At 39.3% G+C, this 27593-nt stretch overlaps 1 protein-coding gene across 1 annotated transcript in view; it reads right to left on the reverse strand.

The window, feature by feature from the left end:
• The window catches only part of LOC126417162 (dynein axonemal heavy chain 2), a 959377-nt gene that overhangs the window by 780746 nt on the left and 151038 nt on the right, over window positions 1-27593 (reverse strand). Inside the window, 3 exon segments of the mRNA XM_050085060.1 lie at window positions 10367-10537; window positions 16459-16552; window positions 26070-26215. Of these exon segments, the coding sequence (XP_049941017.1) occupies window positions 10367-10537; window positions 16459-16552; window positions 26070-26215 (411 nt within the window).

Consider the following 27593-nt stretch of genomic DNA (forward strand, 5'->3'; position numbering starts at 1 on the left):
ATGAGTCAGGTTACCTTCCATTCAGAAAGTGGGTGCACTCAGCGACTGTTATGTGGCTTATAAATTATAGAGTGCAGCAATCAGTTGTCCTTTTTTAGATTTTATTACACAAATCCAGATTCGGGCTAGTGGCTAGTGGCGCAGCGGTAAGCGCTGTGGTTCGTAATCGAAAGGTCGCCGGATCGAATCTCGCACTATGCAACTTTTTGTCTTTTTCCAAAGTTGTTTCACAGAGGAAGATTGCACTGTAGTTCCTTCTCTAGATTGTCGCACAGATGACAAAATGGTAGATATCGAAATAGACGACAGAGGGATAGAGAAACAATTAAAATCGCTCAAAAGAGGAAAGGCCTCTGGACCTGATGGGATACCAGTTCAATTTTACACAGAGTACGCGAAGGAACTTGCCCCCCTTCTTGCAGCGGTGTACCATAGGTCTCTAGAAGAGCGTAGCGTTCCAAAGGATTGGAAAAGGGCACAGGTCATCCCCGTTTTCAAGAAGGGACGTCGAGCAGATGTGCAGAACTATAAACCTATATCTCTAACGTCAATCAGTTGTAGAATTTTGGAACACGTATTGTGTTAGAGTATAATGACTTTTCTGGAGACTAGAAATCTACTCTGTAGGAATCAGCATGGGTTTCGAAAAAGACGGTCATGTGAAACCCAGCTAGCGCTATTCGTCCACGAGACTCAGAGGGCCATAGATACGGGTTCACAGGTAGATGCCGTATTTCTTGACTTCCACAAGGCGTTCGATACAGTTCCCCACAGTCATTTAATGAACAAAGTAAGAGCATATGGACTATCAGACCAATTGTGTGATTGGATTGAGGAGTTCCTAGATAACAGGACACAGCATGTCATTCTCAATGGAGAGAAGTCTTCCGAAGTAAGAGTGATTTCAGGTGTGCCGCAGGGGAGTGTCATAGGACCGTTGCTATTCACAATATACATAAATGACCTTGTGGATGACATCGGAAGTTCACTGAGGCTTTTTGCGGATGATGCTGTGGTGTATCGAGAGGTTGTAACAATGGAAAATTGTACTGAAATGCAGGAGGATCTGCAGCGAATTGACGCATGGTGCAGGGAATGGCAATTGAATCTCAATGTAGACAAGTGTAATGTGCTGCGAATACACAGAAAGATAGATCCTTTATCATTTAGCTACAAAATAGCAGGTCAGCAACTGGAAGCAGTTAATACCATAAATTATCTGGGAGTACGCATTAGGAGTGATTTAAAATGGAATGATCATATAATGTTGATCGTCGGTAAAGCAGATGCCAGACTGAGATTCATTGGAAGAATCCTAAGGAAATGCAATCCGAAAACAAAGGAAGTAGGTTACAGTACGCTTGTTCGCCCACTGCTTGAATACTGCTCAGCAGTGTGGGATCCTTACCAGGTAGGGTTGATAGAAGATATAGAGAAGATCCAACGGAGAGCAGCGCGCTTCGTTACAGGATCATTTAGTAATCGCGAAAGCGTTACGGAGATGATAGATAAACTCCAGTGGAAGACTGTGCAGGAGAGACGCTCAGTAGCTCGGTACGGGCTTTTGTCAAAGTTTCGAGAACATACCTTCACCGAAGAGTCAAGCAGTATATTGCTCCCTCCTACGTATATCTCACGAAGAGACCATGAGGATAAAATCAGAGAGATTAGAGCCCAAACAGAGGCATACCGACAATCCTTCTTTCCACGAACAATACGAGAATGGAATAGAAGGGAGAACCGATAGAGGTACTCAAGGTACCCTCCGCCACACACCGTCAGGTGGCTTGCGGAGTATGGATGTAGATGTAGATGTAGCCATTCCCAATGCACTGTTTTCTATTCTCGATGCATATAAGTCCCTGTTGTTCGGGCTTACACTGTGTAAGAACAGAGCCGGAGTTGCGGTACTACCTAGCTTGCACTTGTATGTGATGGAGACATTCAACATTTATAATGTCATCTCCCTTGGATGCCTATGTGCTCCTTATGATAATTTTGTAAGGCCTGTGTGTTATAGGCAACCATTAATATCACCATTGTTTTCTTTGATGTTGTAACCTGTATGTGTCCTTAGATCCAATGATGGCGGCTTTAGTTTCACCGAAAGCGGTAATCATGGAATAAAAAGAATTCCTGCGATCTTGGCTACCAGTTTATTGTTGTAGAAGCATCTAGATCGCTCCTACATGAGCACAATGTGCTCCCTACAAAAGCTACTGCGTAGCCTTGCTGATGATTCTACAGTGTTTTTGCCACAATCAGGCCCTGACAGCTAGAAGATTTTGCTTAAGTGCGGCATTTGTGCCATTTTTCTAAAGTTGCCTCTGTGCCTTATAGGTTTTTAAACATGCTTGTTTAATATCAGTACTGCCTTACAGACCTTATCCCCCACTGGATTGTTGGTATGGAAAATAGCCTACCTGTTGTGGACACCTGGACTTCATCAAACAATGTCAGCCATACAGCTGACGTCTTTTGTCCACTGCACATGACTCTGTGTTCTAATGTGGTTATATCTTAGTTTGACATGACTAGCAGGCCCTGTACTACTAATGTGTCACTATTTTTGCATTTGTATGTTGCATGCTCCCTGTTATCCCATAATTAACCAGCCTTGTTTTGCTCTCTTAGTTATTCCTCCACATTTTATTATATGCCTCTACTACTGAATGATTCTGTCATGTGTTTGTATTATTTTGCTATGTTCAGACATTCTCACTAAATTGTTTTCACCACTGTCTGATATGGCAAAATTATGTTCAAAGTTTATAGAAGTTGAAAACTTGAATTACAAGAGTGCAAATCACAAGCCATTATCATGGAGAAGGTGGCTTCGTTGTTTTGAAGGGCTCTGAGGAAATACTGAGATCACACTCGCTACTCAACCAAACCACCAATTGTTCCACCACCACTAAATAAGTGCAACCCAGCACCATTCCTTGTGCCCAGTTTCCAAGTAATAGAGCTTTCTTTGTGGACTCCATTATTTCTTGGATTATACTGAAGACAACTGTGTCTCTTATTTAATAGATACAACTGGTCACCAACTGATAGTCAAATGAAGCTATCTTTGATTCACAGCATACACATTTCCAGACTGAAAACATAATCAGGAAAAGGGATAAATCCTCAGATTTCAACATAGATGGTTCTCTAAATGGATGAGGCTACAACACATTGCTATTGATGATGTGACTTAGTGCAAATTTAGTGTCTTATTTTAAAGGTTAGAGGCTGGAATGAATTTTCAACCTCTTGGTTCAATGTATAAAAAGAAATATAACAGTCAGAAGAATGCAGTATAATATTTTGATATATCAGTATTATAAAAATTACATTCTTTATGCAGATCTATTTTTATCTATAAAAAAGAATGCTCAGACATCTGTTGACAACTGAAATGATCATGAGAACTAAGGAAACATGTATAACATAGGAAGAATTTGAAACTCATAATTAAAAATGTTATTTATGTGGTAGACAAGAACCTGCTTTAAGAGAAAGGAAGGATTTTGGAATAATTCTTTCCAAGAACTACTAGACCACATTGAAGAAACCTTTGGGCTAAATTAAGATTCCATGCCAATGCAGACATCGAGTTAGAAAGTCATCAAAAAAGGAATAAGTACACAAGTCCTGTCCGCAGCTCGTGGTCTGGCAGTAGCATTGTCACTTCCCGAGCACGGGGTCCCGGGAACAATTCTTTGCGGGGTCAGGGATTTTCACCTGCCCTGAGATGACTGGGTGTTGTTGTGTCGTCTTCATCATCATCATTCATCCCCATTACAGTCAGAGGAAGGCAATGGCAAACCACCTCCATTAGTACCTTGCCTAGTACAGTGATGTGGGTCTCCTGTATCATTCCCCTATGCTCTGTCAAGAAGCATGGGACTTCATTTCCATGTTGCATACAAGTCCTACCACACCAAATGAAATTACTGAATCATGTAATGTAAGAAAAAAAAGTAAACATATCCAAGTGTTTTTCTGTATTATTTCACAAGACTGCTAATATCAGTGGGATGTAACAAACTACTCTGCATAACTGGATAGATAAAGCGGCGGTAGAACACACACTGAAGACTGTTGTGATTGGCAAGCTTTTGGAGCCAGGGGTTTCTTCTTCAGGCAGAAGGGTTGAAGGGGAAGGAAGAAGGGTGACAGCCCTTCTGTCTAAAGAAGGAGCCACTGGCTCCGAAAGCTTGCCAATCACAACAGTCTTTTTGTGTGTGTTCTGCTGCCACTTGGCGAGTAGATTTTATTCATCCAAATAATTTTATCAATAACTGATTGTTTTTGTCATCAAAAACTACTCAGTGTATTTGGTTATGTTAACTAGCAATCACAATTGCTAAGGGAAGACTTCCTACAAACAGTAGATTTATCTGGAAAATATGTAGCATCTTATCTGTTAGAATAGCTCAAAGAAATTGGAATAGGTACACAACATCTAAGAGGTAAAGTTTATGATAGTACTCCACCAATGTCAGGGAAGCTGTAAGGACTGCAAGATGAAGTCAGAGTAACACACCCTATTGCACTCTGTGTCCACTGATGAGCTCAATGTCTCAAATTTAAGCCCGTTCATAATTTTTTTAATGGAGTGTAGCCATGTATGGAAGTGAAACATGGACGATAAATAGCTGAGAAAAGAAGAGAATAGAAGCTTTCAAAATGTGGTGCTACAGAAGAATGCTGAAGATTAGATGGGTAGATCACATAACTAATGAGGAAGTATTGAATAGGATTGGGGAGAAGAGAAGTTTGTGGCACAACTTGACCAGAAGAAGGGATCGGTTGGTAGGACATGTTCTGAGGCATCAAGGGATCACCAATTTAGTATTGGAGGGCAGCGTGGAGGGTAAAAATCGTAGAGGGAGACCAAGAGTTGAATACACTAAGCAGATTCAGAAGGATGTAGGTTGCAGTAGGTACTGGGAGATGAAAAAGCTTGCACAGGATAGAGTAGCATGCAGAGCTGCATCAAACCAGTCTCAGGACTGAAGACCACAACAACAACAACAACATAATTTTTTTAGGTACACAAAAAGGAAAGATGTTTTTACAGATTGCATAAACAATCATGATGGATCATCTAATCCAAGAACCCTGAAAGATCTTTGTGCAACTGGATGGACTGAAAGATTTGATGCTAGTACTGATTTCTACAGAGGAAAATTTTTTAATGTGTTCCATTCTGTACTGTGAATTTGACACCCCTATCTAACTGATAGCTAAGGTCTTTGGATTTGGTTGTATAAAAAGCAAAATTCTTCAGAAACAAAAACTGTGGTTGAGAGAAGCCACGAAAGTAGCTTATGGCACTAAAAAAGAATTGGAAATTCTGAGGTCTGACACTAAAAAAACTTTCAGGACTTTTTTGAGAGAGCAATGAAATTTGTCAGCAGCTGGACACCTCAATCTTAGTTTCCCAGGTGGTTAAGATCCAAAACAAGAGACCAAACTACTTGATGTGTGATCCTGAAAAGTAACACTAAGTGGCACTCTTTACACCATTTTTAAATTCTGTCACAATAGAGTTGAAGTTTACAGAACATAAGAAATTTCCCTCTGGATTTTCTTTGCTGCTCCCAGTTTCAACCAGTGAAGTACTTTCAAATAGTGAAGAATGAGAAGAGTTCTGGGCCATGAAGATTCCAGATCTTCATCTGCTATTTAAATCCTGCAATTATGCAATAAATACAAGTATCCAAACAGCAACAAGTTTCTGAAAACATCAGCCACACTTTCTATAACTACAACCACACCAGAGAGGTCATTCTCTACTTTAAAGAGAATCAAGGTATACCTGCAAAATTCAACAGGACAGGCAAGTTTCAAAGTTACATAACCATTATTACATTATCTATTATAAGCATTTAAAGTTCTAAAAATGAATAATGTATGCTGCTGTATCTGTTCAATTTGGTTGATAATTATGTTTTATCCTTTCACAAAAGACTAAATGGATTAGACCTCTTGCCATTCGTCATTCAGTATCTGTTACACCACTGGATGTGACAGACAACTTCGTTAACAGAAATAAGAAACTATAAGGCTGGAGTGTCAGTATAGGGAAGTTGCTTATTATTTGTTGGTAACTTTGTTTTAACTTTAATTATTTTAAACAACGATTTATTTATTTACTCATTCGCAGAACAACAACGGTAGTATGGATGTCATCAATACTTCATACAATGCTTCATGTATTTATTCCTAAAATAATTATAGAATAGCCGGCCGCTGGCGGCCAAGCGGTTCTAGGTGCTTCAGTCTGGAACCGCGCGACCGCTACGGTCGCAGGTGCGAATCCTGCCTCGGGCATGGATGAGTGTGATGTCCTTAGGTTAGTTAGGTTTAAGTAGTTCTAAGTTCTAGGGGACTGATGACCTGAGATGTTAAGTCCCATAGTGCTCAGAGCCATTTGAACCATTATACAATAAACACTTTTCAGGAACACTAATCCTCAGAATGACTGATGATTTGCCCCTTTATTCAGGTGTGTGCTGTGTTTTGTAAGGCACTTTCTTTCCGGATCGACAATGATGAGAAAGAAAGCACTTGAAGTTGACTATGGTTATAACATGCAGTTTACAGTTGCCAAATACTCATGATCTATGTCAACATCAATATACACACAATTTTTCTATTACACTGCTTTCATTTCCACTCATTTGTTTCAGAATTTTGAGGAGCTGCAATTTGTGTTCCAATCCTAAATGTTTAACTGATTTAAAATGGTTCAGTTGTTGATATTTTGGAATACTGATTTAAATGAACATCTTGTACTTGAAGAGAACTGAAACCCTCCAGAACACGACTGCTAGCAACACTGAATTATTCAAGTCTTTGGATAACCTGATGGCACAGGAGCAGCAACAAATCACTAGATAAGAGTTGCTGCCCATTTTACAGTTTTCTACCATATTTTACTTGATATAACTGTTCCCGCAGCGATTTTCATCCTGCTTGCTATTCTGAATGAGATGTTTCACAAGCAAGTTCTGTAGTAGAACCCATGTAGCCACTCCAGCTGACCACACGTCTTGGCCAAGTCCCAGTGCAAAACTAATAACTGTTATCTTTAATCAAAACTATTATTTTATATTTGTCTTATGAATTGCTTACTTTAGTGACTTTCAAACATCACCCCTTTATTATTGTCCTTATTTGTTTGTTTGATGTTGTTTTATTGTCATGAGCTATTTTTACAATCTTCCTGTTTAGTTTAACTGAACTTAATTATCTTGCTTTCACAATTGTGTAAATTGTTTGAGGATCAGAAAGATTTATCAAGTAGCTGATTTGGTGCCCCTTCAGGTTTGCCATTTTTCCTTCATCAATTGAACAGCTACAATGTTACTTAAAGGACTTAATTTGTAATAAATTTGACCTACAATGCTTCCATTCTCCCTCTGTATTCAGTAATCCTTAAAGCTGTCTCTGAAACTAGCTTCACCTACCTTTGTAAAGCCGCCACTGTCAGTTCTGTGTTGATGACTGCAGTCATCACATGGTAATGTAAAAGTTATATTCATATTCCAAGATCTTAATTGTTAAATGAAATCAACCTCCCCCCCCCCCCCCCCCCCCCCCACACACACACACGGTGAACTCTTTTAGGGAGAGGGGGATATTAAAATTTTACAACGAAGTCGCCTTTTTCATCCATCACCTTTTAGCTGATATGACAACAATTGACCAGTTCATGCCGGAATAGACTGAACTGTCATCAGCAAAGTCACCTTGCCAATCAAATGACATCACACGCTCACCTGACTTCGGACACTGAGGGCTCTGACATCCACAACTGACAAACATATCTTCCAGACACAGACGCTAAAAGGCTTAGTTCCTTCACCTTTCAATTTTCCCTTCTCCTTTGAGAATAGTCTGTGGCTGCTGAAGTTATCTTCTTCACCCCCTTGTGAATCCTTGCCATGTAATGCCCCCCCCCCCCCCCTCTCCCCCACACGAGCAAACAAAGTTATATGATTTCTTTTTCTAAACCTGAGTACCACATATGACTTACAAGCCTACATCATTTTCCAATCCTGACTATGCCTCTGTGGGGTGTACAACCAGTTAAAATAGCTTGCTAAAAATTATGATTGCTATCGCTGTGCCAAAAGCACTGTGAATCCAGAAACTATGTTCTGGAGACGAAAACTGGTATTGCGTACATTACAACAGTGATCCAAACATATCCCAAGGTGATGATCACTTGGGTCTGACACATATCCCATGCTAAATGCTGAGGTGCTTATACAGATCAGTCATTTCCCACTCTTTGCTACCTTCCACTACTTTGGCTATTAAATGCTATATATTTAGTGGAAGTGGTATCATCAATATGTGTGTAGCTTATGGTACACTGCCATGAACAAATCTGAGTGCTTTTTATGAAAAATGTGTCCTTCTAAACAAAAATGGGAATGAAAACAGTATACCTATGGTTGATAAATATGAGGGGCATAAGCATCTGTAACAGCACACAAAATCGATTAGTTTTTGAGCTACAACTCTTTTCATAGTGTAACGACTCAGTCTCCCTCCCTCACTCACACCAGCTGCCACCATTCTGTCATTGAATCATCTGACATCGGGTGAACCAACACTATGACCAACTACCAGTACACCTGTGACTTGCAGCCATATCTTAAAGAATGTCATTAGATGACTCTTGCTGCCTACCTGAGCACCTGACCTGCTTCCTCTAGCACAGAACATCAAATTCCTGGAGGAGCATAATAGTGTTCTTGTAACAACTATACAATGCGCAACACTACATGCTGCCTCAAACTCTTGAATAAGCAATGTGACTCCTTGATAAAAGGTTTCTCACTGAGCCAATTTACCTGATGGACCACAAGCCTACAACCCTCACTTGTTTCTTACAATGGCGGTGGACTTAATTATTGAACCTTATTTGGAAAATGCTTTATAACTACATAATGTATTTCTTATGGCAACACTTTATCTCTTGGTTGCTGGATCCATTAATTGTGAGGTGAAATAAACCTCTGTCTAGTAGCATAGACACAAAACTTTATCAAGACTTACTCTCCACTGCTTACTTGAAACCTCTTTTTCTGTCACAAAACCTCCATTATCGTCCCCATGGCTAACTGTTACGTGTCTGTTGCAATGTGTGTAACTATAGTTTAAATTTGTAAGTAGAATGCTGAAATGGTATTTGTTCATCATTGGTTACACTGCTATTATTATCCTGCATGAGACATTCAATTTTCTTAGTTTATCAATTATCTCCCCTTCAAAAATATCCTTAGTACTGACAAACTGTTGTTTGTGCACTCTCATCTACATTGTTTCTCTCAAGAACTTCGTTATTCTCTCTTAGTTCCTGATGACAAGCAAGAGGATTCAATGTAAGAACATTGTATTTTTGTGCACCAACAAACAAGATTCAGTTTTTTTATATATATTATTAAACCTGTGGATTGTATTAACAATAAATTGTTACTGCAGTACTATATGCTATTTGTGTTTCCACAAGCTTAATTTAACACCGTGTAATCAGCTTAAAAGCTGAAACATTAAAAACGGCTGCTGCTGCTTCCTACGTCATATTAAATAGCAACTATTTACCTCCTAATGCTTTCTTCATTTTTGTATGATGAAACTGATATTTAACAAAAAACATTAAAGATTTAAGTTTGTAAAAATATGTCATAAGACAACTTTAAAAGAAATTGATAATACTGTCAGGTTCTCTCAGCATGTTTGATTAATTGTGTGCTTTTGGGTCTTTAGCTGAGGTGTAATTTCTCTGTAAAATATTTCGGCAACTGACACAGTCATCTTCTGCAGGTGCTGTAACTAGCGTTATTACATGACTTGCTGCCTAGTCTCCCACCAAACTGTGAAGTAGTATTGGTGTGGAGCTTCTATTTATACATATTTATAGCAGTAGTGGTAAATATTTAATTATGATCCATTAGTAATGATAAATAAATATTTAATCTTTGAGTCCAGGCAGAAATTATGCAGAATAATATAGCTAACATTACCTGAAGAAGATGACTGGGTCAGATGTTGAAATTCTGTCCAGAAAAATGATATCAACATCTAGGTTGAACACTCAAAAGCATACCATTAATATCATAGGTTTTCAGACTTTTAATGCCTTAAGGAAACTGAATTTGTTCTGGATGGATTTTGTAGGCATGAATACAATAATCCACTTTGTACCTAGAAAATAGGCAGAGCTTATACAAAAGTTATTTTTGATTCTTTCACTGTAGTTGTGTAAATGATACTTAAACTGAATTGTATTTTAGGTGTCATCAACAAATATAATTGGTATGAAGTAATGAACTAGGAAGTGAGTGTAGTCAGTTACCTTTTTATCCATCAAAATTGCGTCTACTTTAATCAATGGCTGTGGACCAATAGTACCATCTCCATGAAGTATAACATACATAACTCCAAGAGAGTTTTTAATACAGAGTTGTAAAGCCTCCTCAAACATTGAATCCATGCGCAGAACATAATTGGACCACTGAGCCTCCATCTAAAATGCACAATAAATGACACAAACTTTGTATGAATCTAAAACCTCTCAGGAGAACCAAAGTAGTGTTAAATACAATATCAGTTTTATTACTGATTTTGTACAATTACAATTCTACAATCAATAAATGAATGAAGTCTTATACATCTTTATTATCAATATTTTCTTACATGTTGACAACATAAAAAATAAGAATACCATTTGGTTCATGATAGACATGGTGCCTAGCTGATATAGTAACATACATATAATTGCTTGTCCTTATACTCGTATAATAATGTATTGGATATACAAATATTTTCTTGCTGTCTTGTTTCCTCATTCACCCCTTACACACGTACTGAGAGTTTTTCTCCTCACAATCCATGCCAATAATAGCTGTCATACTCACATTTATAGCACATATAAAATCTAAAGCCTAAATTGTAATCCATGTGGACATAGCACCCAACAAGATGTCTGCCTGGATGAATGGCAATCGACAGACTGTGGCCAAGAAACAGTTGGACCACCAAGTTGCTGAGCACACTGCCCAACACAACGTTCTTCACTTCAATGATTGCTTCACAGTCTGTGCCATCTGGGTCCTTACCAACACCAGCTTTTCTGAACTGTGCATGTGGGAACTCACCCTGAAATAAATCCCACATTCCTGTAAACCCCCCACCCCATTGTATCAACCTTCTTTGGTCACTGCCCGTTACCCACCTATCTATTCTATGCTCCCCCTCCAGCACTACACAGCCTTCTATTCCACCAATGCACCAACAGTTTCTTCATTTCTCTTCTTTTCCACTCCCCACCACCATCTACCCTCCTGACTGCACCTAGATGTCCTCTGCTGTTACCACCATATCCCTGTATGCTCCCACACACAGCACTTTACGGTCTCCTACCCCTACTGTGTTATCCCTCTCTTTCCATGCTCCAGCCTCCTCCTAAACTCCATCTCCATCTCCCATCACATGCATTTTCTCGCAATCTGGATTCAGTGGCCAGAGACAATGGTCATGTATGTGTGTCAGTTGCAATTGTGTGAATGTGTGTGTTGTCTAACACGGTATATACTATCTGATAGAAAGATAATAAATAAGCATAAAGATTAAAAATTAAAGGAAAATCATAAATTAAATTTCAATTCTGCACTGGTAAAGTGTTTTGGGACAGACACAAGGCACCCCCACTGCCACATAATCACCTTGGTCAAGTATCACTGCAATGGAATATTTATTGGTCTATTTAAATATCACAGATGTCATGGGACATTGCTGCCATAAAAATTACTGTTTTGGATCTGTTTCTCAGGAAGAATATGCAGGTGATGCTGGAAGAGAGGATTTTTTTGAATCCCTGCAGACAGTGGTTATTGGAGGAGGGGGGAATCACTTTAGGATTCATGTTAGAACTGTTCTGCAAACAGGTACAATTCGAAGCCTGCTACATAGTTAGTGAGTTGGGTCTGGATTATGAAGTGCAAAACAACTCAAATCATTTACCAGCTAGTGTTTCATCACTGTAGAGCTTTCTACATAAAAATGATCATCAAATTGGCGGACCACACCAGTGGACAAAGACAAGCTGCCTGTCTTTGAGAAATGCAGTACCAGTTGATGAGTGCACTCTCCAACAGTACTTAAGAAACTCCCAATTACAACCAGTTCCCTGTAGCCTGGAACTGCTAACTTGCTCTTCAACATATCTTTTCATGCTGCCATACTCCTGAATTCTACCTATATCAGACCCACCTTTACCACTCTCTTTCTTCCCACTGTTGCTTCTCAGAATGTTTAGATATTTTCTGTTTCTCTTCTCCTTACATTCTATCCTTTAATCTGTTAACAATCAATTATAAGAGGCAGACAAATGAAAATGAGACAGAATATATAATGAGCTTGTGGACTTCGGTAAGAAGTGTCCTCTATTGGAAATCAGAAAGGAACAGTGCAAAGGTTCATTGCTGTGCCATTTGTCTCTTAGACATGCTCAACTTCAGGTCAACTAGTCATGTGTGCATCCAACTCCACTATGAATGCCATGAAAGATGACCAGCAAGGTGTAATACAGTTTTTGACTGCAGTAGTGTTAGGAAGTGAAATTGATGCCCAAAAGTCAGCTGTTTACGGCAAACAATATAATGATCTGATAACTTAAAGTGTGAGTGTGAATCTGGGTTATATTGGCTTATTCCCCCACATCACCTTCCACTTCTTTATGAGATGACTTACTTGGAATTTAAAGTCACTCTTCTTTATTGAATAGCCAGCTGCTGGAAACCCACTTGACTTCTTCTCCATCGAGTAACGCTAGGTACAGGAATTTTTAGACTCTTTCTACTTATGAAACAAGTAGACATACAAACTTTACTTTTCATCGACTAATGACATATTTGATCTCCATACACAATAAAAATTTCACTTTCCACATGAATGTGTAACTTCATGCAAGTCTCTCATACAGTCAGACTTTAGGAACAAACTGGGTTACAGTTAAAAGAAAGTTGGCTCGGATACCATGACCTTTCTTAACATGAATCAAAAATTGGTTTTGCCTCTAACAAGTTTGCGTCAAGGGTCTACAAGAGCACTTTTTCAACTGTTCTTGTTTTAATAACAATAGTCAATGACACAATAAGCACAGAGCTGCACATAAACTCCATGGTTCTTCCTTACACACTCACTAAAACATCTATGGATTGCCCGACAGGTACTTGTCAGTGCCGTCTGACTGCCGCATCTACTTTCTTCCCGCAACTGATTTTAAACCTGCACACACAAACATGTGACATGCAGTAGGTAGGAGTCTACCATCCCACACTAAAATCCAGAATATCGCGTGTTCGATAAGGTAGAAGGCTGAGTGGTTCTAGGATTTACACAGGAATTCTCAAATCACTGCAACACAATACATTAAATGTGCATGTGTTTGTGTGGAATAAACAATTTCAAGAAGGTCAGATGTCACTGAATGGCAGGACAGGCTCATATTGTCATTACATCTTCTATCATTGCTGCTGTGGATGCTGCCATAAGAAATGACCAATGGTGGAAGACTTTTGGCTCATGTTGGACATCAGTCACAGTACTGCTCATTTCATCATGGAGAGCATCTGAAGTTCCAGAAAATCTTTGTGAAGTGGGTTCGCCACCGCCTGACAGAGGAACAGAATCTGAACAGAAGTTGACATCACTGTGGCACCTGGCGCAATATCATGACGAAGAATATCATTTCCCATTCCTTATTCTCGTGGGAGATGAAACACGGTGCCACCATTTTGACCCAGACAGCAAGCATCAGAGCCAACAATGGAAATACAAGGATTCACCCTCAACAAAAAAATCCAAAGTAATGTAAGTCAGCTCCGGAAAAGTCATGATGACCATGAATGCATGAACCCAATGTTTTTGAAATGAATTTCCCTTTTTATACCACCATGTTTATATTTCCAGAAGATACATGTATTTTATACAAAATTATCAATTACTGGACCACAACTAATCCACAATGATACATGGACACTTTGCAAAAATTGAAGCATTCCACCAAGTCCAAATGCCCAGGAAAGTTGATGGGCAGCATCATTCTGTTTCAAGATAGTGACCGTCCACATATTGACAAAATTTTTTGACTGCACTGCAGAAGTTTTACTGGGGAGCTCTTACACATCCTTCATACAGTACCGATATCTGCCAATGTGATTTCCACGTTATTAGAGTTCATTTGCTTTGGATAAAGAGGTGCACGCATAGGTACAATCATGACTCCGTAGGCAACCACAAACATTTTTCAGTAGTGGCATTGACTGTCTTGTCTCTCAGGGAGATAAATGTATTAACAGTTATGGCATTGTTGAGTGGTACTTAAGATAGGTAAATAAATTAGAGAAATCCATGTGAAGTGAAGTAGAAATTAGAAAATAAATGAAAAACTTAGTTTAGTTTAGAAGAATTACACTCTGGCACACAGCGGGCAGAGCAGAAGAGGCAATGACCATGAAGTCAGCACGTGCAGGAGAAGCCACTGCCCTCCCCACATAAGCGGAAGCTGTCGATTCAGCCGTCAGGACATCGCCCGACCAGCTCACGTGTTTCTCAATTGTCACATGTGATCAAAGGCCCTCGCCTACATTCCAAGAGCCAATGACCAACGTTAGGAAGATTCTTCGAGAAGCCTTTCAACGTGACAGAAGAGGCAATGACCAGCTCACATGTTTCTCAACTGTCACATGTGATCAAAGGCCCTCGCCTACATTCCAAGAGCCAATGACCGACGTTAAGTAGATTCTTCGAGAAGCTTTTCAGCGTGACAGAAGAAGCAATGACCGTGAAGTCATTCACCTCCAGTGAACTGAAGTGAATAAATACGCGAGACGCAGTGGGCCCGACGGTAGTAGTTTTCAGTTCAGTTTCGGAGCTGAAGACCGTCATGCAGGAAGAGACTATATAGTACACAGAACCACCAAGTCCGCCACTGTAATGGAATAGCAAGCAGCAGCCTCGCCGCCAGAAGACAGAAGGTATTTGAAGACTGATTTTTACGTACTCGGGTGACTCATGAGGACAGGAAGGAGACGGCCTCACATCAGCAGTCACCTGTGAGCTGGTGATGAAGATCTGACAGGCGAAGACTGGCAAGCTGGAGTCCGTTGTTCGAGTTCAGGACACGCCTTCCCTTGCCGTGCCGCTCCGCTGGCCAATGCACAACATGGACAGATGCAGCCACTTAGAGAAGAGAAACACTGGGACGCCACATCCAAGGTATCACCATCCGATTCATGACTTCGTTCTCAATAATTAAACAGGTCACCTCACGAGGCGCATCTCCAGGAAACTGGGTGAGACGGTGACACGAGATACCCCCGCCACACGTTATCAGACGCCGCCGCTCACACAAGCAGAAGGCTTCACCAATGACACAGCTGTCGCTCTCCCAGCCAGGACAATACAGTAAGAAAACCGTTGTACAAAACTTTCAATAAAAGTTATCTTATGTAAAAATGCTGTTTCATTCTACCTCATACCCAAACCAAGGAAGAACCCACCCTGCCCACATATTGAGAGAGAAAAAGTAATTTATTTAGTGTTTTTCGCCCTGTCATAATGCTGTAGAATCAAATTCCCTTACAGTAATGCTCATCCTGTGAATTGACTAGCATCGAAAGAGGTACCCAGTTACTGCATGTACTTTTGAACTAAGAAATGGTTTACTTATGTTTTTTTCATGTGTTTCATTTTCTTTTGACTTCAGCTTACATTTATCTTATTCTCTCCACTTGCTATTTTCATTTTGTTTATATGGATTTTTACTTCTTCCTCTACCACTCTGAACTGTCTTTGATGTGACAGGCACAGTACTTACTGGTGTGCTTCTATTGGTGTCTGAAGCCTTTTTATTCATCTTTGCCTTTTATCGTATGCAGGCAAGATGGATCCTTCTCAAACTTTCCTCTGAGTAACCTGTCTCCAAACACATCCTTGCAAAATAACTACCATTTATTTCTTGTATTCTGCCATAACGAACCTGTAGTTTTGAAAGCTAAGAGTAGTGTCATTATTTCATTTTATACATGTTCATTGACTGTAACACATCCTGAAGGTAAGTTGCAAATTTACTAAATTTTTGAAATGAATTTCCCTTTTTATACCACTATTGTTAATACTGCCAGAAGATACATGTATTTTGTATAAAATCATTAATTACTGAAAGTAGAATGAACAACATTACCCATTTAAATTAATTAATGTTTAGCTCTATTCAATGGGTATAAATAATTCTTGAGCTAAAAACATTATATAAAATCAGCATTAAAATCTAAAAAAGAGAAAATTTGTTATTCGTTATTAGAAATCAACTTCTATAGATTAATTAAGTAGTATGCACAGAAACAGTTTGCCCAGCTTACTCTGCAACATAACGTGCCTCACCATTTCAATGTGCTCACCAAATCCCTCATACACAATCTTTAGATACTGCATTATTTCTTGATAATAACTGCTGATAACTTGAATTACACCATCCCTGAAAAGCACATAAAAAGTTATTAGTATCAAGTGGAGACATTAATCATAAATTAATATCATGCTGACATCACATAATAGCCTTGAGTATGGCAGAAGGAAGGGTTAGCATCATCCATCTCACATGCACATATTTCATTTAACAAGACCAGAAATTCACTGTAGCTTCAATTTTTTTCATGTGACATCCACTATTCACTTCATGGATTACACTTCACATAGTGAACAATGAAATGAAGTAATAGGTGTAAATATTTATGTAGTCTTATTATAAGCCAATTTTTGCTTTGACACAATGAAGGCTAGAACATGGTAACACGTATTCTGCAGCCAAATGATGTGATTGCTAGAAGCAAAGAGACTGTAAAGAAATGACAAGCAATGAAATAAAACACGAAGAGGAGTAATACTAGATAACATAAGGTGTGAACTGACACTTCACTTTGTTTCAGCTCATAGAATGCAAAGCTTGATTATTACTGCCCTCAGTAATTCATCACTGTGTCACAAGCTGCAACATGGTTGCAGATTAAAAAAGGAGGTGTAGAATGAATTTCTTTTATTTCAACCAATGATCACAAAACCTGTGGTCCTTAGACTGCCAGTTTTAGTCAGCAATGACTGTCTTCACATCTGCAGCGAAACATGGGAAATGAAATACAACTAGTGAACAGATTATGTCATAGAACAACAAAATATGCAACAATGAAAACTTATCACTTTCTTGGAGGTGCTTAAAATGTGATGAGGCATACTGGCTTTATAACATGTCCTAGTGTAATAAAGTCTTAGAGGCATCATGACAAAATACACACAAAAATCAACTTAACATCATTGCACATATTTTACTCTCACATTTGATTCTCCCTTCCCTGTTTATGTAATACAATTGATTAGCAAGATAACCTTATGAAGTAAATGTTACAATATTTTATTATACTTTTCTTAGAACAGCATGTTGCAGGGAACGTGAGGCCCTCTGGTGGTTAAGTTCTCGCCTATGCTGCATTCTAGTGGCTACGCTGTTTGCTTACTTTAGTCTCCTGTTTTCATCCTTTCCCCTTCTTTCCCTAGTTATTCTATCAACTTTACGTTATTTTATTAGTTCCATAAACTTGTTCATATTTTTGTTATTATTTTTGTCTAAAATGACCACAAGAGCGTCTCAGCATCATATATTATACTCAATCATTTCCTTTTGACAATTTTAAATTTAACTTTATTCTTGTTTCTAATTATTACACTTTATCACTGTAATATCTTACACATATGGCAATCCCACTATAGACTTTAGGTATTCTACTCCTCATTTATTGCATACTGTACAACTTTATAATTGACAAATATGTGTAGACTTACAAGCAGCAACAACTAACGAGCTAACGGCACAAATATATTACGTAGCTACTGTACTACAGTTTGTTATGAACAGTAGCTATAGAGGAGGAATGACTCTGCCAGAACTGTGGCCTTGTTTACACTGTATTTTCAAATACATGCGACAATGCTAAGCTGATTTTGCTTTTGTGAGGATATTATTATATTTGGACATGTTATAAAGCAGGTATGACTCATCACATTTTATGCACATGCTTTCACATCCACGGATGTAATAACTGTTATGGCATATTTTATTGGTCTAAGATGCAATCTGTTCACTAGTTTTATTTCGTTTCCCATATTTTGCTGCAGATCTGAAAATGGCCACTGTTGACCATAGCTGGTAGTCTTAAGAACCAAAAGTTTTTTGACCACTGGCAGAAATAAAAGAAATTCATCACTGTGTAATTTCACTAATGAAGAAACCAATGCTTCACAAACTCCTATAATTGACACTGCTAATGACAAAGACAAATGGCATTGATGATACCTCACTACACAGAAAAACTGATTAGACACTGGTACCACACAATGTCCAGTGTCCACTTAGCATTTATTCACCCTTGACATCTACAGTGAATATGAATCTTAGTTGCTTTATTACATGATGATGCAGAGAGCAATGAAGGTATAAAAGAAGACAAACCTGAAAGCAATGTAAACTTCACTCTCAGAAAAATATAAGGAAGAAAGAGAGAGAGAGAGAAGTTTATATTATTCTCTCTCTCTCTCTCTCTCTCTCTCTCTCTCTCTCTCTCTCTGGCTCTTAGAAGATATGGATAACATCTCCCATATCCAGCGAGGATGCCTCCATATTGTTTCATCCGCTCATATCATGGACTGGTCACATGAAACTCTATAAAGGGTCAATACAAGGCTGTGAACTGACTGGCCTGCCATCAGGTCTTCCTTCGATAGCTGCTATTAATTGACTCTGCTACTACAAAGTGAATCAGGAGCACCACTGCTGATCAACTGGAATGGAAATGGATTTGTATTTAGAAAGTGACTGCCATGCTTTTCAATTTACTGCATGCCTATTATCTGCACTCCATAGGAAGGTAGACCTTATTACAGTGGTTCTATTTAATGATCATATGGTTTTCACCACTGTCAGTCTTATTTGTGTTTAATATTATGAATGTACTATGCAAGAACAATGAAGTAGGCTTGCTTGGATTCATATTTACTTAAATCAGAAACTACTATTATTTGGTTTTATGGACTAATGGACAGTTAAAATTTTTGTTACAGAAAAATACATTGTAAGGAAAAAATGCAAAAATAAAGGAAGGAATTATCTGAATGGGATGGAAATAAGTAGATGTAATGTACAGGTAAAGACGCATAAATGATAAGAATTTCGGAAAAATTGGGTGATTTATTTGAGAGAAAGAGCTTCACACATTGAGCATGTCAGTTATGTGTTGGTCCACATCTGGCCCTTATGCATCCTGAGGGACATTGTGCCTAATTCTGTCCAACTGACGAAAAGATTGTCAAAATCTCAAACTGGTTGGAAGTTCCTGCCCACAATGCTCCAAACATTCTCAATTGGGGAGAGATCCAGTGACCTTGGCGGCCAAGGAAAGGTTTGGCAAGAATGATTACAAGAAATAGAAGCTCTCGCCACAGGCGGGCAGGCATTACCTTGATGAAATGTAGGCACAGGATGGCTTGCCATGAAGGGCAACAAAACAGGGCATAGAATATTGCCAATGCACCTCAGTGCTATAAGGATACCATGGATGACAACCAAAGGGGTCCTGCTATGAAATGGAATGGCACCCCAGACCATCACTCCTGGTTGTTGGGTAGTATGGCAGGCAACAGTCAGGTTGGTATCCCATCGCTGTCCAGGGCATCTCCAGACATGTCTCTGGCTTGGAAGCTCATTGACTGGAGTGAAATTGTCTTCAGGGATGAGTCCCATTTAGAACTGAGCCGCAATGGCCAGCAATGTCTGGAGACACCCTGGACAGCGATTGGATACCAACCTGACTGTCACCCACCATATGGCCTGACAGTCAGGAGTGAGGGTCTGCGGTGCCATTCCATTTCATAGCAGGACCCCTTTGGTTGTCATCCATGGTATCCTTATAGCACTGAGGTGCATTGGCAATATTCTATGCCCTGTTTTGTTGCCCTTCGTGGCAGGCCATCCTGAGCTTACATTTGAACAAGGTAATGCCTGCTCGCACACAGCAAGAGACTCTACTGTTCATCTTCATGTTTGCCAAACCCTACTTGGGCAAACAAGGTCTCCAGATCTCTCCCCAATTGAAAATATTTTGAGCATTATGGGCAGGGCCCTCCAACCAGCTCAAGATTTTGACAGTCTAATGTACCTATTAGCCAGAATTTAGCACAATATCACTCAGAAGGACATCAAACAACTCCATCAATCAATTCCAAGCCAAATAACTGCTTGCATAAGGGCCAGGGGTAGGCCAACTTGTCATGACTCGCTCAATTTGTGAAGCTCTTTCTCTTGAAGAAATCACACAAATTTTCTGAAATTGTAATCATTTGTTTGTCTGCACATGTACATCCCACTATTACTTTTTCTTGGTGTACATAGGAAAGTTCTGGCACAATTATGTAAATATTTGTCATTGAGAGGCACACACAAGGGAAAATGAAAACTTTCCTAGGTTTGACAAGCTAGAGTACCAACAAATACACACACACACACACACACAGTTACACACACATACATGCATGTACATTCTGCCAGCTGGAGAGACAGTGCCAAGGTTGCAAGTTCAGCAGGTGGATTGCTCGACTGGGGTGTGTCAGACCAGTTGGGTGAATGAAGAGATGGAAAGCAGAAGAAGGGTTTGGGGATTGGTAGCCAGTGGCTTGGAAGGAGGCAGCAAGTGTGCAGATTAGGAATGTGAGAGGGAGGGGTGGCAGATACATGGGCTAGGCAGGTGACACTCAAATACTGGAGCCAGTGAGGGGCAGTGCATGATGAAACTCTGTGGAAGTTTGAACTGGGAGGAAGTGACACGACTGTGGGGGGGGGGGGGGGGGGGGGGGACTGTTGGGTATAGGGTGTGAGGAGGGAGGGGCAACTGTTGGGTATAGGTTTGGAGACTGTGAGTTTGTGGAGATTGAGGTCAGACCGGCTACAGAAGCAAAGGATATGTTACAAGGAAGGATCGAGATGGCATCACTCCAGCTCCCGTACCTGTGTTTCACGTGCCTATCCTGTGCACCTGCCACTCCTTCCTCCCACATTCCTATCCCACACATCCGCTGCCTCCCTCCGAGCTGCCAAGGTACTCATCCCCACACATCCTTCTGCTTCCCAACTCTTTCTCCCTCTATCCACCTGACCAAACACAACCCCTCCTCACTACACTTGCCGAGCACAACCGTGGCATTGCGTCCCCAGATGGTTCAATGTAGGTGCATAGGGGTGTGTGTGTGTGTGTGTGTGTGTGTGTGAGTGTGTGTGTGTGTGTGTTATTGGACTCTAGTTCATCAAAGCACTTCTTTTGGAAGTTAGCAAAGTCTTCATTTTCTTCTGTTGTTACAGAAAACTGATTTTGTGTTAATGGCCAATGGAAAATTTTAATTTTTGTTTTTTATGCAGAAACATTATTTGGAATTTGCTTGTTAATTTAGGGTACAATTTGGTTTAGTTGTATAGCACATTATTTTGGGATATAATAAACCATTGGTCAGTTAAAAATTAATATCTCAATACCTATAAGGTATAGAAGGCTGTGGTATGATTTAAATTCTAATGGAGACATTGCTGCATAAGTTGGTAGGACTGGCATAACAGCTGTGATTCCTGTTTAAATTGTGCATGTGATATTCTTGGTACAACAGAGGATGCAGAGCTGTTGAAGAAACCGTTGTCTGATGGCAAGACAATTAGAAGTCAACTACTAGACAATACCATCAATCAACTGCCAGAATACTATGGTCAAGCCATAAAAAGTCAAGTAAATAACCTATATGAGATGAAAAAGGCTGTGTAGGCAACCTTTCTCCATAGGCAACCTTTCTCCATAAAATATGAACAGAAGACAAGCCTGTCCACAACCCTCATTCAGGCGAGTGATGTAATCATAAAAATGCTGAATCACCTGTAACTTTTGAAAAGTTTACCCATGAGAACTCTTTGCCTGAGTCTACAAGAGTTTATAGGGCTTGGAAAGTCCAGGTCTATTGAAGAAATGTCTGACAGGAAAAACACAAAATATGAAATTATCAAACAATGGAAAATCCAGGATGGAATGTAGTTTCAGCTCTCTGAGACTGCAGACGTGTGTGCAAGTTGCATTTGCATTTGCGTGTGTGTGTATGTGTGTGTGTGTGTGTGTGTGTGCGTGTCTGTATGTGTGTCTACTGATGACAAAGGCCTTAATGGCCGAAAGCTAAAATTGTGTGAATCTTTTTGTTGTGCGTATCACATCTCAGCATCTCAAAAATATGAAATGAGTCATTCAACAATGTGCTTTGGACAAGAGAACCTAAAAACATGTTTATGGGGTTCCACACAGTGAGGCTCGGTGTGTATGTCGTTGGCATCACACTTAATTATTGTAATACTGTGGCAGACTTAAAGTCTTGGAGGAGCTGGAAGAGAAGACTAGTGGGAATACACAAGCTGTACTGGAGGAACTTCACATGGATTAAGTCAGCAAAACTGAGCTAACAGCCCATAAACCATCCAAGGAGGCCAGTTTTTTGGAGAGGAAGAAGAGGATGCATGCAGACAATGTAGAAGGTCATACAAGAATACAGTGCTGCCATGCTTCAACTGTTGTCTTTATTAAAATGTGAGGTTTAATTTAAATTAATTTACAATTGTAAATTCTGAAAAAAAAAAATTCTCAGGAAAATGACCCATTTTCTCAGAAACTATAGAAGACAAACTCTTGATTTTTTACAGTTAATTTATAATACCCTTGTGATACTGTACCTCTAGAATGGTAGAAGTTGGCTGTATATTTCCAGTGAAATGCACACACATTTAAGGAAAATATATGACAAAAAAAATACAACAGAAAAAATATTTAAATATGTCTGCTTGTGTCTGGATGTGTGGATGGATATGTGCGTGTGTGCGAGTGTATACCTGTCCTTTTTTCCCCCTAAGGTAAGTCTTTCCGCTCCCGGGATTGGAATGACTCCTTACCCTCTCCCTTAAAACCCACTTCCTTTCGTCTTCCCCTCTCCTTCCCTCTTTCCTGATGAGGCAACAGTTTGTTGCGAAAGCTTGAATTTTGTGTGTATGTTTGTGTTTGTTTGTGTGTCTATCGACCCGCCAGCACTTTCGTTCGGTAAGTCACCTCATCTTTGTTTTTATATACAACCTTGTTTTTATATATATATTTCCTACGTGGAATGTTTCCCTCTATTATAACCATAACAACACAATTTCAAGTAGATGGGCTTGATGCTGTACAGTAGACCACTTACAGCAATACTCTGACATAGCACTGCGTCACAGTGTTCACTGGGCATTGCCATCTGCTGGCTGGTCAGTGCCTGGACAGTTACTGTAACCAGTGACACTTTGGCAAGTGGTATATATGCCTTCTGTAACTGCAACACAACAAACCCATTTTGGTGTGAATAAATACTGGCCATCCAGACAGGCTGGCTATAGGTCGAAGCAGTGAGTTATCAGGTAATCAACTGTCATAATGGTGGCCTTCAATGTGAGGTCATCACTGCTCTGCCGTCATAGCAAGAGTACCACATGCCAATGGGGTCCAGCCGGCATCTGATGCCCCAAGGGCAGGAATGGGGCCCTCCTTGCCATCCAGCCACTTGGGCCCTTGCCAGCACAAGTCGCCATCAGCCCATCACTTTCATTGGCCATGCAGGACACAGCATAAGCTAAGCACAACAGTGGCCCGAGTCCTACTGCAAAGCATTGCCGCCATGGTCCATGGGTCAAGGTCCACCTTCCAGCAGTACTTGATGTGAGTTTGAGTTGTACTATGAACTATAGCATGTAATAAAGGGATTATACAACTTCCGAATGGTTTCAAACTCACCCCCAAACTACCAACCTCCACCAGAGCATAACCACACCCTCTATATTGTTAATAAAGTAGCTTCCACATATATCATGCGTTTTCCACATACCAAAAAATTTGTGTCGTATTTAATCTGCCCAAACAGACAGTGCAATCTTGTGTAGGTATGCAATATATATATCGAAGTTCAGTAGTAGTATTAAAATTGGTGACTAAATTTAAACAAAAACCAACATTTGTTGCAGGAGACAACTACTTATGGTATTTGCTGCCTGGCATTCTGACACCTGCTACTAATTTGAATTAAAACTATGCAACATTCTGTATATGCAGCTTGTTGGTTAATGCTGTATTTTTTTTTTTTTTTTAATATACTTAGTGCTTGCACTCAGTGCTTGCAATATTTTATCTTTGACATGTTAATTTCATCAGTGACTTTCACTATTGTGTTAGTACCGGGTGACACAGAAAAACGGGAACATTTCCACAATCCAATAAAACTAGAAGTAATGAAGGAAAGAAATTGCATTCAGAGAAATTGAAACCTTACAACTTTGCCATTTATGAAACAGTGATGGCATTTATCATTTTTTTAAAAATACATCCTTTAGATGGCACCCTCCTGTACAAATACATCCCTGAAATTTGTTGTTGAGATTCCTCATTGACTGCTGGAACATCTCAGCTGGGATACTGTGAATTGCATCCCAAATTCTCTGTTGTAACTCATCCAGGGTTCTTGATTGAGTTGTGTAGACTTTGCTCTTGAGGTATCCCCACAAGAAAAAATTACAAAAAGATAAATCTGTCGATATAGGGGGCCAGGGAATGTTATCAAATCTTGAGGTCAAACGGTTGCCAAAAAATTCTCGCACATATGTCATTGATTGCCAAGCAGTGTGTGATGTCACTCCATCCTGTTGAAACCAGGCTTCTTGAACGTTTGGAAAGTTGTTCAGTGCAGGTGTAACAAAAGTTATTAACATCTCTATAACTATCGGCATTGACAGTTATTGTGTTTCCCTGTTCATTTCGAAAAAGTGATGAAACAAAACACCATACTGGCACTTTAACTAGCGTGCAAAGGGGACTCATGAACATCATTAGGATTTGTGTTTGCCCAGTAATGGTAGTTCTGTTTATTCACATAACCTGTGAGATGAAAAGTGCCTCATCTGACATCCGCAACTTGTTTAGAAATTCATTGTCATTGTTTATTTTTGTTATCATTTGTTGACAGAATCCTAATCGTAACTGGTAATCTTTGTCCTTGAATTGTTGCACCATCTGTAGTTTGTACGGATGAAATTTTAAATCAAGATGAAGAATTCTGCAAACACTCTCCCGAAACATTCCAACCACTGCTGCTTGCTTACATATTGAATGTCGTGGGCTCCCTAAAACGGACTCGCAAACAATATCAATGTTCTCTGGAGAATGCACACTTCTTGGTAGTCTGTTAGTTTCTTCTTGAGGGCAGATCCAGTCACTTCAGTGTTATTAAGCCAACATTTTATTGCGTGTTTCGACAGAACAGCATCATGACGTCTGTGCCTCTAGGCTGACTCTCAACATGAATGTTAGGGACTTCTGATGTCCTAAATTATAAAAACATCAAAACTCCCTCTGGACCGCTACCAAATTCTCACTGTTTTTTATAAAACATTTTTATGGCTAACACATGCTGTTGTCTGTTCCACTGATCCATGGTTACTGAAATGGCGGACTGTTTACTCACTAACTGTCATGAACCCGCAGTTCTGCCACCTGCCCATGGCTGCCACTAATCATTCTGTGTCACCCTGTATATCTCTGTGACACAAGCAATTTGATCTTCCCATTGAGTCACATGGTTCTGGTGTTTCAAAAAATAAATAAGTACACTTTCGAACCAAGCAGTCATTCAGTGACTCATTTTGACAATGACTGACAGATTCTCAGCCAAATTTTAGAGGCAGTAATGATGTCCTTGGTGCAGTGCAACAGACTACAGAACACAAAGATATCTGTTGTTGCATGTGTTCCTATCTAGTTGACAGCATATTCTGAATAAGAATATGACCTCCAAAACATGTTTTGAAAATATCAAAAAATAAAAAACTACAGAAAATGAATGAAAAGGGGTCTCACCTGTAATGATTCAAATGATCTTTCAGTTCTGGTAATTCAAAAGACCTCATTGGCTCAATTAATATTAGCGGGGAATCACAAACTTTTTCACAGATCCTTACAATTTCCAAATTTGATTTCTTAAAATCATCAACAAAGTCTTGAAGCTATAAAAAATACACATTCAATTAAAATCAATATTTCCCCATGTCTTATGAGTCATGCTAATAAAGCAAGATGACATATTCTGTAAAGCACCTTTTAAAATCACATGCACAAATTTTAAACAAGAAGGTCTAAATTATCACACTTTTGGCTTTGTTCAAGTCAGAGGCAAGAGAAAATGAAATAAATGAGAGAGTCCAGAGGACACTTCACTTTTTATATTGTATTTGAAAAAGAAAATTGGGAGTAAATGGGTAATAAGCAGTTCTACAATGGGAAAGAGAGCCACCAATCATGAATCAATCTTGTGACTGCAATGATATCCCTTTAATATATGTGTGTTCAGATTCAACTTTGTTATCTAAGTTCTGAATTGCTGTACCTGTAAAAAAAATTTCTTCTTGGACTGAGTCAGCACAACTCACTTAACTTTGTTCCAGCTGTGTTTATTCTGTAATCAGATAAACTTCACTAATTTTTAACTTTTATAAAGAAATACAACATACTACTTCTTTTACCAAATGCTGATACTATATCTTTATGTACAATCACTTATCATATTTCAACATTTAGCAACAGAAATACATCACTCATATGTACAGTTTGAGATCGTACATTTGACTAATGACATTTTTGATAGTTCTTTTTTAAAGATCTTCTGTTCTGTGGCGATATTCAGCATGTCACAGTGCATGCGTTTCCTCAGTGATGCACTGTGCTACTCGAAACTGGAATATTGACTTATGGAGGTTACACAAACCCCAAGCATCTACTGCAAATCATGGTAACACTGCAATCACTGTCCCACCTTGTGGACATGTGGCATCCATCCATATAAACGTTCCATGCAAAACAGATAACAAAGACACAGAAACAGCTTCCCATTCTCAATTAGTAAACTACTGTGTTGTTGCAACAATCATGACCATCACTAGTCAGCTGTGTAGACTTAGTGTGACACATCATTCTGCCAGAGTGATATGTTACACCACAGGACTAATTAGATTAGCTTAGTGACAGAATCTCACCAAGACACATGTATGACAAGTGAGCAAATGTGTGAGGAAACAAACTAGTTGGTGATGAATGTAAAGACAGGTCCAAAATCAGGAGATCACTTAAATATCTAAATCCAAAAAAGAATTCAGTTCACTGAAATGGATGTTGTGACTGACTAGAGGACTAACTTTTCTTTATCACATTTTTTAATTTGTTCTCTACATCTTTTCTGTGTGTAGGTACTACAAAATATGATAGAACATGTACATAGCAACAGAAATAACAGACCATAATTTCACTTAAATTTTATAATGAAATATTGGCAAACACAGCCCACAGTGGGTCTGAAACTCTTTTCAGGAAAAAAAGATGAAAAACCCC

Source organism: Schistocerca serialis, chromosome 8 (assembly GCF_023864345.2).
Source record: "Schistocerca serialis cubense isolate TAMUIC-IGC-003099 chromosome 8, iqSchSeri2.2, whole genome shotgun sequence".
NCBI classification, from domain to species: Eukaryota; Metazoa; Arthropoda; class Insecta; order Orthoptera; family Acrididae; genus Schistocerca; species Schistocerca serialis.